This window comes from Apteryx rowi, unplaced genomic scaffold (genome assembly GCF_003343035.1).
Source record: "Apteryx rowi isolate R43461 unplaced genomic scaffold, aptRow1 scaffold_66, whole genome shotgun sequence".
NCBI lineage: Eukaryota > Metazoa > Chordata > Aves > Apterygiformes > Apterygidae > Apteryx > Apteryx rowi.
In genome coordinates, this window is record NW_020450938.1 from 1301315 (window position 1) to 1317809 (window position 16495).

At 38.9% G+C, this 16495-nt stretch overlaps 1 protein-coding gene across 1 annotated transcript in view; it reads right to left on the minus strand.

Annotated features, from left to right (window-relative positions):
- The window catches only part of SMOC2 (SPARC related modular calcium binding 2), a 151536-nt gene that overhangs the window by 93539 nt on the left and 41502 nt on the right, over positions 1-16495 (minus strand). The window contains exon 2 of the mRNA XM_026085090.1: positions 12496-12667. Within this exon, the coding sequence (XP_025940875.1) occupies positions 12496-12667 (172 nt within the window). The remainder of the gene's footprint in view (positions 1-12495; positions 12668-16495) is intronic.

Below are 16495 nucleotides of genomic sequence, written 5' to 3' on the forward strand. Positions count from 1 at the left end.
TAGCAGCTGGACTGGAGTCCAGTATCTGGCACAGATAAAATTTAATGTCATTTATGGCTGTGCTAAGCTTCTAAATGGAACAGCAAAGACTTTCACCTATTAAGTGAAGTGATGCAGGTACATATCTACAGAATCTAGAACCAGATTCAGAAGCACAGGACTTCCTAGAATGGTGCTAAAGTTAACAGGAAATTGTAGTATACAAGGAAGTTCTTAAAACAGAATTAGCCTCACTAACAGTGTTGAAATGACTTGGAACTTGTCTATTTTATGTTCTGTTTCCAACAGTACAGCACCTAAAATACCGAGCTTTGGAAGAAAAAAAAACCCATCAACTTTAATTCTATTGGCTAATCCTTGAATAACATATCATACAGAGAGAAGTTTATTACTGTGAAGTAGAAGTTTATCTTTAAAACAATGACACAAACACATCAAGGGTGTAAACACCACCTCTAAAGTGACATTTAATAAAATCGAATTTACAGCAACTTTGGAGCTCCACAGGGAGATGTAACCCAGATTCTCTCATGGAAAAGTAAACAGCTTGCCAGAAAAATAGATAAATCTACTGCAAAGATTTTGATTTAGTCCATCCAATATTTTCTGGTTTGCTATATAATTTCAGTAAGAACAGAAGTACCTTTCCCAATCCCAATGCACTGAGCAGCCTTCACTTGCTTTCAAATAGATTACTCTGTATGACATGGGGTTGTTATGTATTTATGCATAAAATTCTCTTAATTGTTTATTTAGTTATTTTATTATAGATGGAATATCCTGCTGAACAGATCAGAAACATTTATCACTTTTTTAAAACCACTTATAAAGTGGTCAAACTTAATCATTTGAAGAAAACATTCCCTTGAGGGCTTTCCACAGATGCTTAGCTGTTCGTATGCTAAACAGAAAGTTTTTCTAAGTTGTACAGATTTGAACAAACAGACCTAGTATAGACTAATCTAAATACCTCTCATTGTTTCTCTGTAGGTTTCCCTTACTGTCCCTCCATTATGCCTCAAAACACCCATATACACTTATTTGCCCTTAAATTTAGAAGTATACAGTGCATCATTAAGCTGTTTAAAGTTAGCTATCTATCTGAGCACTTTACTGATTGGTCTAACAACAAATCAGATTTTTTTCCCACTTCTGTGCTTCTTTCTCCATCTTACATCCTTCTGCTAACTGGTAATGATATGATAAAAGTCAAATGGCCTTAATTTGTAGTTCATTTAGCACAGAAATGTTTTATTCAGAGCACAAGACTTTGTTTGGTTTATATGGCATAAACTACTCACAAAATGGAAATTTTCTGTATTTGACCTAGGTCAATACATATTCCAAAGAGCTGATCACGTCCGGACCAACGAAGCACATATAGTTGTAGTGTGTAGTTAACAGGAAACACATAACAAGTTATATATGCTCAAAGTTTCATTTTCAGAGATGTAGATCACTAGCCTGTTGGGCTGGAAAGGATGTCAGCACAGACATTAAGCTTAACACAGCCATAAAATAAAGACTTTCTGCTTTCTGACAAGGGCTGGCTGATGCTTTCATTGTTTATTTTTATTGCTGCATTCTGGATTCAGACAAAAAAGCAGAGCACTCTTAGCCTAAACTCTTCTCTATTGGCATCCAACAGTGGCAGGCAGTGTGTTTTTTTATGTTTTGCAACTGCCCAGCAATTTAGATAGCTAAGCTTTAAGATAAAATAAGGAATGCTGTGCTGGAATCCTTCTTGGCACAATAATATTTCTCTTGATTTGCTAACAGTCACATTTGGAGAGATACAATGTGACTAGAACTGAATCAAATATTTGCAAGAAAAACTAAAGCTACAGAAATCACCCTTCGTTTTTTGATTTTCTTACATACCAAAGATGAGACTACGCTTTCTGAATGGAACAGAGTTGATAAACAGTTTGAATAAGTCAATATGGGACAATTTGTAATTCTTGCACTGAAAATTTGAGGAGACTTACAACTATTTGTGGTTCCAAGTCTTCAGCGCAGTATTATTGCTTTAGCACTAGCAGTTTCTACTTCATTTGCTTTTAGATTTTCATTTTATATTAAACCAGAAACTTAAATTGACACTACATGGACAGAAATGAAAAGAAAAACTCCACAAAATTAAAAAGATGACTTTTCACACAATTGCAGTAGTGACTGGTAGCATATTTGACACTAAAAAGGTACTTTTTTCATGCCTAAGAATGCTCTTACACTCCTTGTTCCTCCACATTTTGTCTGGCTTAGGCAAATTCTGCTTGGAGAAATATTAAGAAAAATGGATAATTTTTAAAAGCGATAAATCCAGACACGTACACACAAATTTTGGACAATATTTCAGTGTTACTGATCTGTTTTTCATCTATTAGTGGACATATATAAACTGCTATATAAAACTACTACATATATAACTACCACATACAAACACTCCAAGCATACTTAAAATGTTATGCACCCCTATTTAGTACCTACAAGCAAGCATAATCAGAGGTCAACTTATCCTGCTGTCAGGCCTGACATCAATTATGTTCTGTTAGATACATTTTGTTCATCAAGATGTTGAATATTTTATTTCTTAAATTAACGCTCCTTCCAACAATAGCTTGATACAAAACAGTCAATTAAGGAAGGCTCAGAAACAAAACATAAGGAGGTTGGAGTTTGACAAGATTTTTATCATGTGTGCCAACACTACACTCTAGAAACATGCAGAATCAACCTACAGCTGAAACTTCAGTGTTCACAGTGAGAAAAGTATGTCTGCAAGAGGAGGAGACAGATCGTAGCTAAAAATTTTTTAAAAGTAAAATCTGCCCCATAATCATTTTTTCCCAGGAAAAGGCCTGTTTTCAAAATTATTCTGATACCACTTCTCAGTATGTCSTCTTCTTAATTTTCATTTTTTCCCCAAAGAATTTAAAAAACCTGCATCCCTCTTTTTTTCCTGTTTCCTCAGAAAATATGAGAAAAAAAGAAAAGGGAGAGGTGAAGAGGACAAGTGAAAACTGTTCTGTTTTCAAACTACAGGCTGTGCAAGCTTGCAGTACATCAGGTGAAATGCAAGATGCCAGCTTCATTTTATAGACTGATACCTTGATCCAGTCCCACTTTCACTCAATTCAGTTAGGAACAGAACTAAGCCTACTCACTATGTCTTTCTCTCTCCAAATCAAACATCTTAGGAGCACGTTCTGCCTTCCAAAAGCAGCCCCCAAGGCTGCCTTCCAGGCAGGCGATGTACTGGCCAAGCAAATGTTCCTGCTAACATGCTAACCTAAGGGACGCACTTGGGCACTGCAAGCACACGTCAAGCTCACAGCTACTGGCTCACACTCTGCTCACAGACAAACCTAAGCTTGTGGGCAGCCTCTGTAGGAATACAGTATTAGGTGTACACTTAGACACCACTTCCAGCATTTATAACCCAGTTCTTTAGCTAAGAGACAACAGTAGCATTTCCCCAAAGAATGCTTAGGTTCCTGCATTATGGGACCACAGCTAATATATGAGCCCAAAATTCAAGTCCTAAGACAACTACTGACCTGTGGTGTGCTCCTTCATCTCCACAAAGGGAATATCACACCAGTATGCTTATCCAAGGAGAGAAAGGAACCTTAATTACTACCTGTAGCATGTGCTTCATTCAGTCATTAATTCATTCTACCAATAATTCAAATGAGTGAAACTTCTCACTACTGCTATAAGCCCCATTTTTAATGAAATGGAAATGCTGGATGCGTCTCTCTTTCAAGGAAAGCAAATAGCAAATAGCAAAATACCTCTTTATGGGAAATTCCACTCATATTTTGATGTGCTTTGGTTCTTTATGTGAATCCTGAGAATGAAGATAGTACCTTTTGTTATGTCTATGATAGCCCATAAAAGAATGGCATTTTTAAACAGTCAGGCTCTTTAAGACACCATAAATGAGTTAAGCTAAACATGAGCTATCTAGGGTTTCCAAAASAGAAAGGGGATCTACTGAGTTATAGAATAACAATACTACTATTGTGTGTGATGGCTATCACTGGTGTGTTTGTGAAGCAACAAGGCCCAGTTGGGGCCACCTCTGCAAAGCCTGAATACATATTCTGAGCACCAGCCAGAGTAGGTATTTTTACTGCTAGTTCAACGGGTACTGCAAATCCAGGTTGCTGCTATATGATGACAGTGAAGTAGGGAAATGTAGTGCAAGTGGGCAGTTACACTTTTACAGTGATAACAATTTATATCAAATATCCAGCCATTACAGATGTCTTCTTTTAGTGAAGTACTGGTAGAGAAGCCAAGAATGGTATGGCCAAAAAATCCAAACACCTCATCTGGGATGCTTCAAGAACTCTAGGTTAGGGCAGAGATACACTGTCAGGACTGTACATGTTAACTTGGTTTTCTATTGATCACAAAGACAGGATGCCAAATATTATTACTAACCCACTTACTTAATGGATTCACAATATTAGTCTCCAGTGCCTCAATTACGGGCCTGTTACATGCAATTAAAAATGAACTGAGAAAGGGAACAAGTATTTTTATTTTTATTTAAGAAAGAAGACAGAAGAAAAAAAGATATTTTGAGTGCATTATCCTTCAATGCTTGCTGAACCCTTTCATGGCAAACTTTAGTCAAAGCCAGTAGGAGTTCCTCTCAGCTAACTCTAAGAGGGACATCTCCATGGGAGATGAAGGCTTTGTTGCTCAAAAGAAACATTCCCAGTAGCCACAATGGGAATGCCACAAATATCCATAATTCAGTCACAGACCTTGCATATGCTGTTCAGCTTCCTCCTTACAAGTTGCCTAAATCTCACCAAACATTCATAGAAAGAGCTTAAACGCTTACAGAAAGTTCAAATGACCCCATATGAACTAAATTGCTACTTGTTCCAATTCACCTCACATCATCAGCAAAACTGTGAAATGGGCAGCTGTGGGAAACTAGTCATTGCTCTCTTGACTGTCCATGGGAAAGGAGAAACTTGTGTTTCCCCCACTAGACACTCCTGTTATAAGTACTGCTTTCTTTGAACAAGATGCCATCAGCTAGCAGATTGGTAGACTTGAGATCTGAAGATGCTAAAGTGGGAGATGAAGAGATGTCCATCAGGAACTGAGATGTTCAATCCACATTCAAAGTTTCTGTACTCTGAAAAATTCTGTTGATCCTGTAAAAAATCTCCCACTAACCTAGCTAGGACTAAAGCTTGTTGTCATGTCAAAGAATGGAAAAAAGGCATAGTTGCATAAAAGAAACTTTCAACCCTACTCACCTACCCAGCATCATAATTTCAGTTTTAAAAGTTAATACATGTTATTTACTGTCATGGGAAACTGCTTAAAAAGCCTAAAACTATTTGAAAACCGCTACAGGAAAAAAAACAAGCTCACATTTTCAAAGTTCATGGGAAAAGCCTTGTTCAGTAGTGGGGGATGAGAGGGGTAGCAATCCTGATAAAAATATTCCATCAGTTGTAACAGGGGGGAAACTGATAGGTGTCTCCAGAAATGACTTTAAGTGTTCTCTGATTTTTCTGATGTCTGTAATAAAAAATTCTCATGACTTAATACAGAATTTGAATAGTCTATGTACAGTATCATCCTAGAGTGATGAGACTAAATTTTACAGGGTAGTTCTAAACACTTACAGAAAAAAATCAGACTTTTTCATACGGAATGTTTAACATGTTCATGAAAAAAAAAAAACTGTTTCAGGTACTCTTATATATCACAATTTAGGACAGACATTCGCCCTTACATTTGTCAGACAAAGAATGAGGTTCTCAGTCAGCAAAGTACATACTAAACACATGTTTAGGTTTGAGCACATGCAGAAGTACTGAGACTGTACCACTGCTTACAGTCAGGTTTATACTAGGTATTCTGTGACTAAAGGGCCTTTTTCCTCTGTGTCAGTCCTTAAGCATCTGACATATTTACTCAATTTTTCCTCTGATAAAACCCTCAATGCAGCTGATGGTCTGAACTGCAAAGACTACATTTAGCAAAAATTCATCAAAGCCAGTTTGCCTTAAAAGCTGAGAATGTTCGTATTATAAAACCATTTTTCATCCAAGGTTCTCTGAAGTTTCACAAAGCCATATAATAACTTCTTCCATGCTGGTAAGAGACATGGCAAAGATAAATTTTGTGCTATCCTACCCACAGCTGAGAACCAGTTCCTGAAGACCTAACTGCTCACAACCCCCCTTCTCTCAACTGGATAATACTTCTTTCTTTACAGGAAAACAGGAACCAAACAAGGTGCAGCCTCAAAAGGCCACTCAGAGTCTAGCTGCAGCATAGCACATACTTGAGCACCAGATAAAAACTCACATAGCTTGGAAGACTGCAAGTAGGGCATTACTGTCTAACATCAGGCTTTTGAGGGGATGTATTAGTTCTCAGAAAGCCAGCCTCAAAAATGATATTGAATGAAAAGGGTGATTAGAGAGATGAGTCCTCCCTAAGCAGTGTGAAAACAAGTCAGAGCTTGAACTTACAATATCCATGTCATGAGTCCCTTGAACAGAAGGAACGCATAATTCCGCTTTATCACTAATATAAAGCAAAGCATATTTATAATATCCATTCGTTATGGAACTTATCTGGTGGTGTATTTTTTTCCAATTTAAAAGATAAACCTGAAGAAGAGCAATGCTGGGTCAGGCATAGTAATACAAATCTAGTCTGGACAAGCATGTAGACAAGCTAATCTAAGCTTCTTCTCCTACTTTCATGACAGTCGGGCTCTGGGGAATTCTTCATGCCATGACAACCTCTCCTACGCACAGGAAACTGACAAAAGGTACCGGCAATAGCAGCATATCCAGCATATCTCCTGGGCCCCATTGCCTTCCTCCTCACAGAGCTGAGAAGCAGATTTTCTCTGCAAAGGCTACAAGGAGTCTAAAGAGGATGCCTCTCCCATTTCTGTCAAGGAAGCTGATTTTGGCTTATATCTTGTGCATTTCAGTCTCCATACAGCAGCCTTTTGGAGTAAGCTATGCCATGTTCCAAATTATATAAAATTTCCATTAACTGTAAGACTGTAGCTATCGTCCCTACAGGAGATTGCAGTGCTGGGCAACAGTCCCTACTCATAGTGGGCAACTACATAGTTCAGGGCTATAAATTAAAGAGTTTTGTTTTGGTAATATGGTACTTCTGCATGTTTTTTTCAAGACTATTTTCAAGACCAAGAAACTTCAATTTGTACTTTTCACACGCACTGAGAGTATCAAAGGCTCCGTTTTGTAAGTTATGAAGCATTCCGGTATAACATGCAGAACTCTCCAGTCCCATCTTTACCAGGTGTAGCAGATGGAACAAGGCCAAATGATAAAGGACTCATGGTCAAGGTTGTATTAGTCATAGGAATAGATTTACCCTGACACGTATCAAGAAAGTCCTGTAAGAATAGCAAGGTTTAGCTCTCAGTATTTCATTTTGCCCAGTTCTTCGTAAGTATTTATGCATCAAACTCATTCCACTTGCATGTGAGGATTGGGGCCATAATGCTCTGGCTCTCTATACTCCTAAACTAAATGTATTGAGGAATATTTCTAGATCCTGAAGAGTTTTACACAGAACAGTTCATGGCTGTGCTGCTGAACTGCTTTACACCCCCAAAGAAAGTGGCTGTGCGTATGCTGTCTCCTGGGAACAGTCCCAGGAGCATGCTAACTCCTGAGCAATGTGCATACAGTTCTTGAGAAAGTTCTAGCTGGCCCACGGTCACAGTTCAGCAGGGATCACTCTACCAGTTTACTTACTTAGTCATACCATGTCCTGGCACTGTTTAATATACCAGGGAGACATCACCTATCTGTCCTTCTGTTCTGTCTAAAAGCAAACATATTTCCTTCCCGCTTCTTGTATGTTTTGTTTCTTTGGCTATGCAGGGCCAGCTTTACTGTGAAGTATATGTGTATGCATGGGATGCATGTGCATGTGTGTAGCAGATCCCAGTCACAGGGGATACTTTAACAGTCCCCCTAACACAAGTAATATTTCTCAATTGTCAAAATACATTTATTTATCAGACTCAAAATCTTACTGCACAGTAAATGTCTGTCTCTAGTAAGTGGCAAACCTCCAGAAGTTCAGAGTTTACATTTTGTTTGGAAAATCATCCAAAAATGTGAATGTTCATCTACAGTTTATGCAAACTATTTGAACCCTTTGAAATTGCAAAAGTAGGCTGGAAATTTTATAAGATTAGGACTTTTTATAATGTTTCCAACTTTAGCAACTGATTCCAGAACTGCCTGGAAGTGGACTGCAAACAAAGGAAACATAATAAAAATCTATCAGGTCTTTTAAAAAACAAACAAAAAAAACCCTACCGAAACAGTCTATTGTGATGCTTTTGTCAAAGGTGAGCTGTTTTTCAGGACTGAGGGGAAAGTTCAGGGTTTATTCATTTTCAGGTTTGTTCATTTTTTCTATACTTTAGAAAGACATAAATATGAAAAAACACACCAAGCTATTTCAATCTCTGCTACAGCCATCTGGAACTAGATGGACAGGAGTGAGAGAAAAGAAAAAGGAATACAGTTCGTCAATGTATTCTATTGTTTCGCTTTGAAATCCAGGTCCTGAAATTTTTTTCCTTTGTAGTGCTAAAGAATTTCCTCAGACAGCCGCTTTTGCTATGAATGAAACTTGAATTAAGAAGTGTAAAGGAGAAAGGAAACAAGACAACTTTAAAGCAATCCAGCCCTTTGTAATTTAGCATTTAAGTGATCAAAAACAAATAGATTAGACAAATGATGAGAGTAAGTAAGGAGGTTAAAGGATGGTCAATCCAAATTTGGCTTTTGCAAGAAAAGACACATCTAGGGATATCTGGAGAAAGCAGACATCAATCTGATGGTGGTTCAAACTGTCTTATGGATGTAAAAATAAATCCCAGTTCTGAATGTATAAACAAGAAATGATGGACTCAAAATCATTCCTGAAGACTTTGGGTCATAAGTTGTCAAGGTGTTTAGATTTCTAATGGATACACTGAACTGAACAAAAAGCCACTCACAACGTTTTCAATTAAATAAAATGGTTCCTGAAAGTATCTCACTTTCAGACAAGTTGGGGGGGAGCAGGGGCAAGGGGGATTTTTTCCGCTGAGAAAAAGAGAGGAAGAGACAGATTCAGACTTAAAACTGCTCTATTTGATTCACGGTGATCCTGGATTTCAGACAGAAATTTAAAGCTGTGAATCCTACACTTGGGAGTCAGAGATGACCTCATCTCTTTTTTCCATTCTTAACTTGCACATCTACACATACACATTCATTTCACTTCTTCCTGCAATAACAATCTCAGAATTTGATCCAAAAATTCATGTTTTAATGCACTACTGGTTGTTGGTTTTAGGGGGAGTGATTAAAAACTTCCAAAGGATTTATTTTCATCCCAACATGGAATGAAAACAAATTCTGAAACCTTGAATGTTGCCCTGAAATGGAACCGTCATCTGTTGGCTAATCCTACTAAAACAACCTTCTGCTCTTTGCAGAACGCAAACCTGGAATAATAAATTTCACCACTCAAAGGCAACTGCCTAAAAAGGGTCTTAATCTGAGGACTTCCTCAGCTGCTTCTGGAGTTTTGATGGGGCTATCAAAAGTAGCTCTTGCAATGCTGAAACTGAAACAGCAGCTAGGCCAGTGCATCATCTTTTTCTTCCTTTAAACTTGTTTTCACAGCTTGAAATATTTCTGATGATTACAGCCATGGGCAGGAATAAAGACACTGGTCACTTCAAAATTTAAGACTGCTTTGATTAAATAATAAATACTATGAAAATGCAAAATGAAAACAGCACTGGTCTCTGGCTGATACTGAGCATGTATATTACTGACAGTCATGTGTCTATTGACAACCAAGGGAAAAATATTTAAACATTAGAGTGATGTTTGCATTCATTTAAATGAAAGATTAGAAGCACCCAGTTGATGAAGGCATGATATCTGTTTACTATTAGCAATACTTAAGATGCTGAAGGTGTCTAATTCCAAGTCTACAATTGTAGTGACATGCTAGACATTAATAAATAAACAGCAAATGAGCACTTCTCCAAATTGTAATTGTTGACTGCCTACAGCAAAGTTGTCAGCATTGCCGGACACACTTTGGGTAGGGCAATTCCACACATCTTAATGAGAAAACTCCTTGTAGATGAAACTGTAAAACTCATTCCTGCAAAAAGTGTAAAATGCTCTAAATATATACAATGAACAAATACAAAGCGTACATAATTCTCTCTGTTGTTCATGACTGTAACAAAAACTTTGGCTCAGATAGCTTCATTATGTTATCCTTTTGCATAAGGTAATAGATCCATCAGGTAATACAATGGCTTATTATGAAAGAACTGAAGAATGAGCATAGTGTTTCAGTTAGGAAGAAGATGAGACAGAATGTCTCTTTGAAGCAGTCTTGATGCTTCAGAGGCTTGCTGGAGCTAATGGAGAGAGATGATGTGGAAAATTGCCTCCTAGAGGTTGAGTCTGTGTGGTCCCTGGAATTTTTTTCCCCTATCTCTCATTTTGAACAGAGAGTAAGGGAAAGTAAATCTTTATGATCACTGCTATTTTTACATTTTAAAAAAAGAAGATCATTGTGTAGGGAATCACCCTACACTTCAGAAGGGAATTACATTACATTTGTCTTAGTATAACTGCATTCTCTAGCACTGGCCTACTCTAAAAGTCAAAAGACTAAACTGTGTGAATGCTTTATAAGTATTGGAACTGAAGTGCGAGGGCTGCATATGTTGCACAGTTTCTTTAAACAGAGGACAGAAGTAAAATAGTGGATGACGTAGCTAGGGATGGCCTGTGAGGGCTCTAAGCATTACAAACCATTTAATTGAATTTCAAAATTAATATTATTTGAGGGTTTACAAGCTTTCAAATGTACAAAAATTCCTACAATTTATAATCACAGATTTATGTCAGGGTGGATTACATTTTAAAACAAATCAAAACAACAATAACCAGTTGGATCTCCTTCTGCTAGCTAAATGATTAGAGTTAGGAAACACAAGACTGAATTTGACCATCTCTAACCCAAAACACCAAACTGCAGTAGACAAGAAACATCAAACAAGAACCAGTTCAGTTCTTATTTCTGAGATATCTAAAAGCAATCCCAGTTGTGTGCCTGAGCCTGCAAGGGACTGGTCATTCCCAGTTCTCATTTCATTTACTGGGAGCTTTGGCTACAAGGTAACTTACAGAATCAGGCCTAACACAGACAGGGCATCAAAGAAAGACCTTGTTCCTCCAACTTACTGCGTGTAACTGCTGCCCTGCACAGATTTCTGTTTATCTCAGCAGTGAATCCATCATGTGTGAAATCTGTTTATAAGCCCAGAAGATGCAGCATGATAATCCAAGTGAATTTAAAGTTCACTGCTCCTCAGGAAGCCATTTTGCTCATAGGAACATCATACTCATCTGACTACTAAGCTTCCTGAGGCAATTCATATAAAACTAGCACAAGTGTTTCTGCACAGTGCTGTTTTCTTGTCCCATGCACACACTGCAGGTGAAGAAACAGTCATACAGGGACTGTAGATGAGATTTTCCACAGGACATAGTCCAAAATTAAGATTTTTTTTATCTTGAGAGGTGGACCAAACAGACACCTGCTTGAGGCTGCTTACAAAATGCARTTCAGTGTTTTGGATTAGGGATGGTCATATGCAGTCACCTCTTCTCTATTTGTAGCTCTTTAGTAGGAAAAAGCTTCTGATTGGTAACTCTGTGTTGATTAAACCAATCTCTCCCAGAAGCATAGAAATGACTTATGGAAAAAAATTTCATTGCTTTCATTGCAGCTTTTGCTCTTAAATTACTTGAACATTTTTTGAAATGCTGACCCCACAAGTAGCCAGTTTGGACTCTCAGAATTAAAAGATTATGGGCACACACACTGGAATATATCTCACAACACTGATTTTTCTCATTGAACAGGTAAAAGAGAATCCACTACCAAAATGAAAAAGAAGCTAGCAGGCTCAGTGATAAAGAAAAGCTTTTTATTTGTGGAAATGGTTAATTCTTCCATCAAGAAAATGAATTACAGAATATTTCTATGTGGTTAATACCACCGAAACACTGAAACAGAGATACCAGCCTTGAGAGTTACTCTGAGCCTGCTAAAGAAATGGTCCTTCAGAACAAAGACCCAACCTTACAATTTGCTTGATAGTGACTTATTATTGTGTAACTGAGTGGGGGAATCTTATTTTTATTGATAGAAAAAGATTAATTTGTCTTATTTATTATTTATTATTTGTTTACTCATGTAGCATCTTGTTATAGAATTAACAGGAGGGATTTCAATCTACTTGCTTCTAAGATAACTCTTAAAGTACAGTATGCCTAGTTGTCATTTTCAAAAACTATTTAAAGTCATTATCTTTCATTATGATCATGAGAAGCTACTGGAAAGCTTTTACTTGCTCACCTTTGCAGTTGCCCCGGTAAGCAATTTCCAGCTGAGGGTCTTTGCATTTTGCTCGCTGAAATTCACACCGGGACAGAAAAGTTCTTCCATCAGATGCACAGAGAGACTTCTGGGGGGACCCTGCACAGTCCAGGCTGCATTCTCTGTCTTTGTCTTGGTCCACTCTCAAAAACTAGAAAAAATGATATAAAATGATGCTGTAGGAATTCTATTCCCAAGTAAAAATTTCTGCCTGATCACCACCCCAAGTGGTACTTGTACACATACAAGTATTATCCAAAATTGAAAAGAAAGCTCTGTCTTTTTAGCCTATTCAAACAATAGCCAATTCAGCATACCTGGAGTTGTTCAGCTGCTGCAGTAAATATAACATTTCTGTAGCATATAATAAATCTATATAAAGCATATAATAAATCTAGTAAATAGTAAAACTCTGAAATCCTCCAACCATAATGAAGCTGAAAACAGTGGCTCAGAGTCTTTAGAGCAAAAATAGTAATAGCACAAACATTCTCCACAATAAAAATGAGAGCGATGGAAACCTGTCTATTTTATTAGCCATGGGTGAATTAGCCTACAATAGCAAGCTGAAAGTTTAAGATCCAAATAGGATTTCTAGCATCAATACTCATCTAAAATTATATCCATAATATTTCCAGTGGCTTCAAGATGCCAAGATGCCTGAGGATGAGCAAGGCAGCAGAACTGATACCAACACTGCAGATTTAAAAGCACTACGTGAAACAGGAAACAGATCATTTATTTTTACAATACATATATTCAAAATCTAAAGGCTCATTGATGCAACAGAAATTCTAGAGATATGTTATAGATTTGTTTGTACTTCTGCATATGCTGGCCTATAAAAAAAAAGGTGCCAGAATTGAAGAGGAAATTGTGAGGGCTTGCAGTTTCTCCAGTGGCCCACAGGACGAAACCCCAGATCCTCCCCCAAAGCACCCCACCATGGGCCAGCGCAACAGAGAAAACCTGACACAGGCGGCACAGCGCAGGCAAAACCGTCAAGCCTCGAAGAATTTCACTTAATTTATCACCAGTCAACACACAAACTTCTGACTGCTTCTTCAGGTACTGAGGGAAAAAAGAGCACAATTGCACAATCACTTTTATAGACACCTATCCCCCCCCCCTCCCCAGTCACAGCTTTTGGGGTTTTTCCCGCAGGTTACACTCAGTCCCTCAAAACACCACTGGTGAGGCGACAGGCAGCGTAGGGGATGAGGTGGCATCCACGGCAGTTTCAAGCTGCGTCGCGCGGTAACGGTTTCTTTCTGCCGCTCGGCGCCTAGCGGGTCGGGTCCCTCGGGGGTGTACCTGCCCCTCACCCCCCACSGAAGAGTGCATCTCCGGCTCCCAGCTGCTGCCAGTTTCTTCCTTAAATATGTCCAAGTAGGGACGCTGCGTGTTTACCTCCAATGGGGTAAAGTTTTGGTGCCTGGTATTTCTCTTCCTCTGCTTTTCACACTGGTTTCAGCCGGCTGGAACCGGCTCTGACCAGCACAGGGCAGTTCACAGCCTCCTCCCACACAGGTCACCCCCACACGTCCCCTGCTCCTGAGATCCCAGCACCGCTGCCCCCGGCACCATCCGGTGCCCCATGCCAGCAATTCAATCTCAGCTCCTCCTGGAGAGGGTGAGCGGGCTACAGGGCGACAGAAGTAATTTAGGTCATTTCCGTTAAGGGTTACGGGGGACGCTCCTCCTTCTGAGTCTGCTCCAGCCTCACTGAGCGCGCTCTGTCGGGCCATCCCGCTGCACCGAAAACCTAATCAGTCCTGATGCCGCTGCGTGCCGGCCCAAAACAACAGTAGCATTTTGTCTTCTGAGTGCCTGAAAGCCTGGGACTATGAAAGAGGTCAAACTACTGAGCCCTCAGATGAATACCTCTATCGTTTGGCCGTTCCTGAATAAGTGCAACCTTATGCAAAGTATATATATCTACCAGGAGATAATCATTCTGCCAGGCATTATGAGGCACAAGGAAATGGACCTGAGAAAAGGTCTTCATCCGGCTGAAACACTAGTTTATTATATCATCGTCAGTGTTGCTTCGTTGTCATAAATCCCAGTTACAGAAAATTTTATACTCCAGATTACAAACTGAGGCCACTAGAAGGAAAAATTCAAGCAATAAAAGAGGACAAAGAGTAGTAATTGGGCAGGAAAGAGTAGTATAAGATAACAATTTCAGAAAACTGTTTCTATATATAGCTTTCCTACATTTTATTACAAAAAATGCATAGACTCATAAAGCCCCTTAATCTTCATACTTAAGCTGTGGTCTATTTGCATGTCCTAGCAATTAATGTGAGGAAATGCAGATGTCTTTATGGAGAGTATGCCTGTACATGGAGAGAGACTCTCAGAGGTGTCACTTTAAAATAATAGCCATATGGTTGGAATTTGACCAGAATTTTTAAATTTTAGTGTCACAGTAACATAAAAAGGAAAGCTTCCTTCTCCTGATGTTCTGCGCAATTTTTCATTTTTAACAATAAGTAGATTCAGAAGCAAATTACTCAGTTCACAGGCACACAAATCCCAAACCTTTCATCCTGGAATTTAGCTATAGAGCTTCAGAAGGGGGAAAGAGATGTTTCTTCCCCCCACCCCCCCTTTAATGCTATTTTGCAGATCCTTTTCACTAAGAGGTATTAATWACTAGATGAGCAGACTAGAAAGGGTGAAAACTGAAGTCATCTCTCTTTACATGCAACATGAGCAACAGTGAAGACAGGCTTCCACGTCTCTGCCCAGCCTACAACTTATATTGGTCTCCAGGGCATGCGCCAAGGCCCTGGTGTCCTACCAGCTGCCCTGGGGCCCTGGTGAGGTCCTCCAAGCTTCCTTTCCTCCCCATGTAGATCAGACTGTGAGATGGGACAGGTGATGCTGTGCCTTGGAAGCATTTGCAGGACTCGGGGGTTTAGACCTAGCCAGGGCTAACCCATTCACTGACCCACAGCTCTTGTCGAGGCTGTCAGAAGAGGACTTTTCAAGGAAATACAAACTATGTGGGACTTCTGACAGAAGAACTGTATCTAGTTCCCTGTTCTGCTTCATACTTCCTGTGTGATTTTAATGATGGCAAATCAAATAATCTTCCTCTTACCATTTTGAGATGTAATGATGAGAGTACTATCTTTCTCTCTTTATAAGACCACCCCTTCCATCTCTGAAATGGCTAGGCACTTTGCCATCTTTAATTTATACTCAGCAACATCCCTGCCAGGCAGACAATTATTTTTCAAAAGGATAGGAAGGCTTCATAACCCACATAAACTCATATTTGAATCCCATGGTAGATCAGGGAACTGAACCCAGGCCTCAGAAAAAAATCACACAGAGCAACATTTTATCCTTCATCCCTTTTTTCTCCCACACTTTCCTCATCTTTTCTGTTTTGAGTCTTTGCAGGAATTAAGAGGAGTGTGCTTGATCACAGTGGACAAATCACAGTAACACAATGGACAGAAAATCCCCTCAACTGTCTGAGGAACAAAATCCACTCCCTTGAAAAAGTGACATTTCACAGATAAAGCTATATTTTCAAGGGCATTTATCCAGAGTTTTATTTAAGCATTTTATTATTTCAAAGCCTTAGAGGAGATGAGGGTAAATTATAGGTTCAAGGATATTCGCATAACCTGGAAAAGCAGAGAATGAAGAGATCCCCAGGAGACAAAGCCACTTGAATAGATTGTTGGTTAGCCAAACCTCAGTGGAGAATTTGGGTTGTACATTTAAACAATTTCCACCAGGCTAGTGTAACTGAGGAATCTAATAGCAGGAAATACAAAAAGGCAAGTAACTGCCAGAAAAGATAGTGTACAAGAGATAGATTAGTAAATGTACGTATTAAGAAAAAATAAAAAGTATGTGATTAACCTTTGGAAAATAATCCGTTGTCATCTTTACTGCAGCAATATAAAATGATACAAGTGCAAACCAGCATTGCTTACTCACGTGTAGGCAAAGG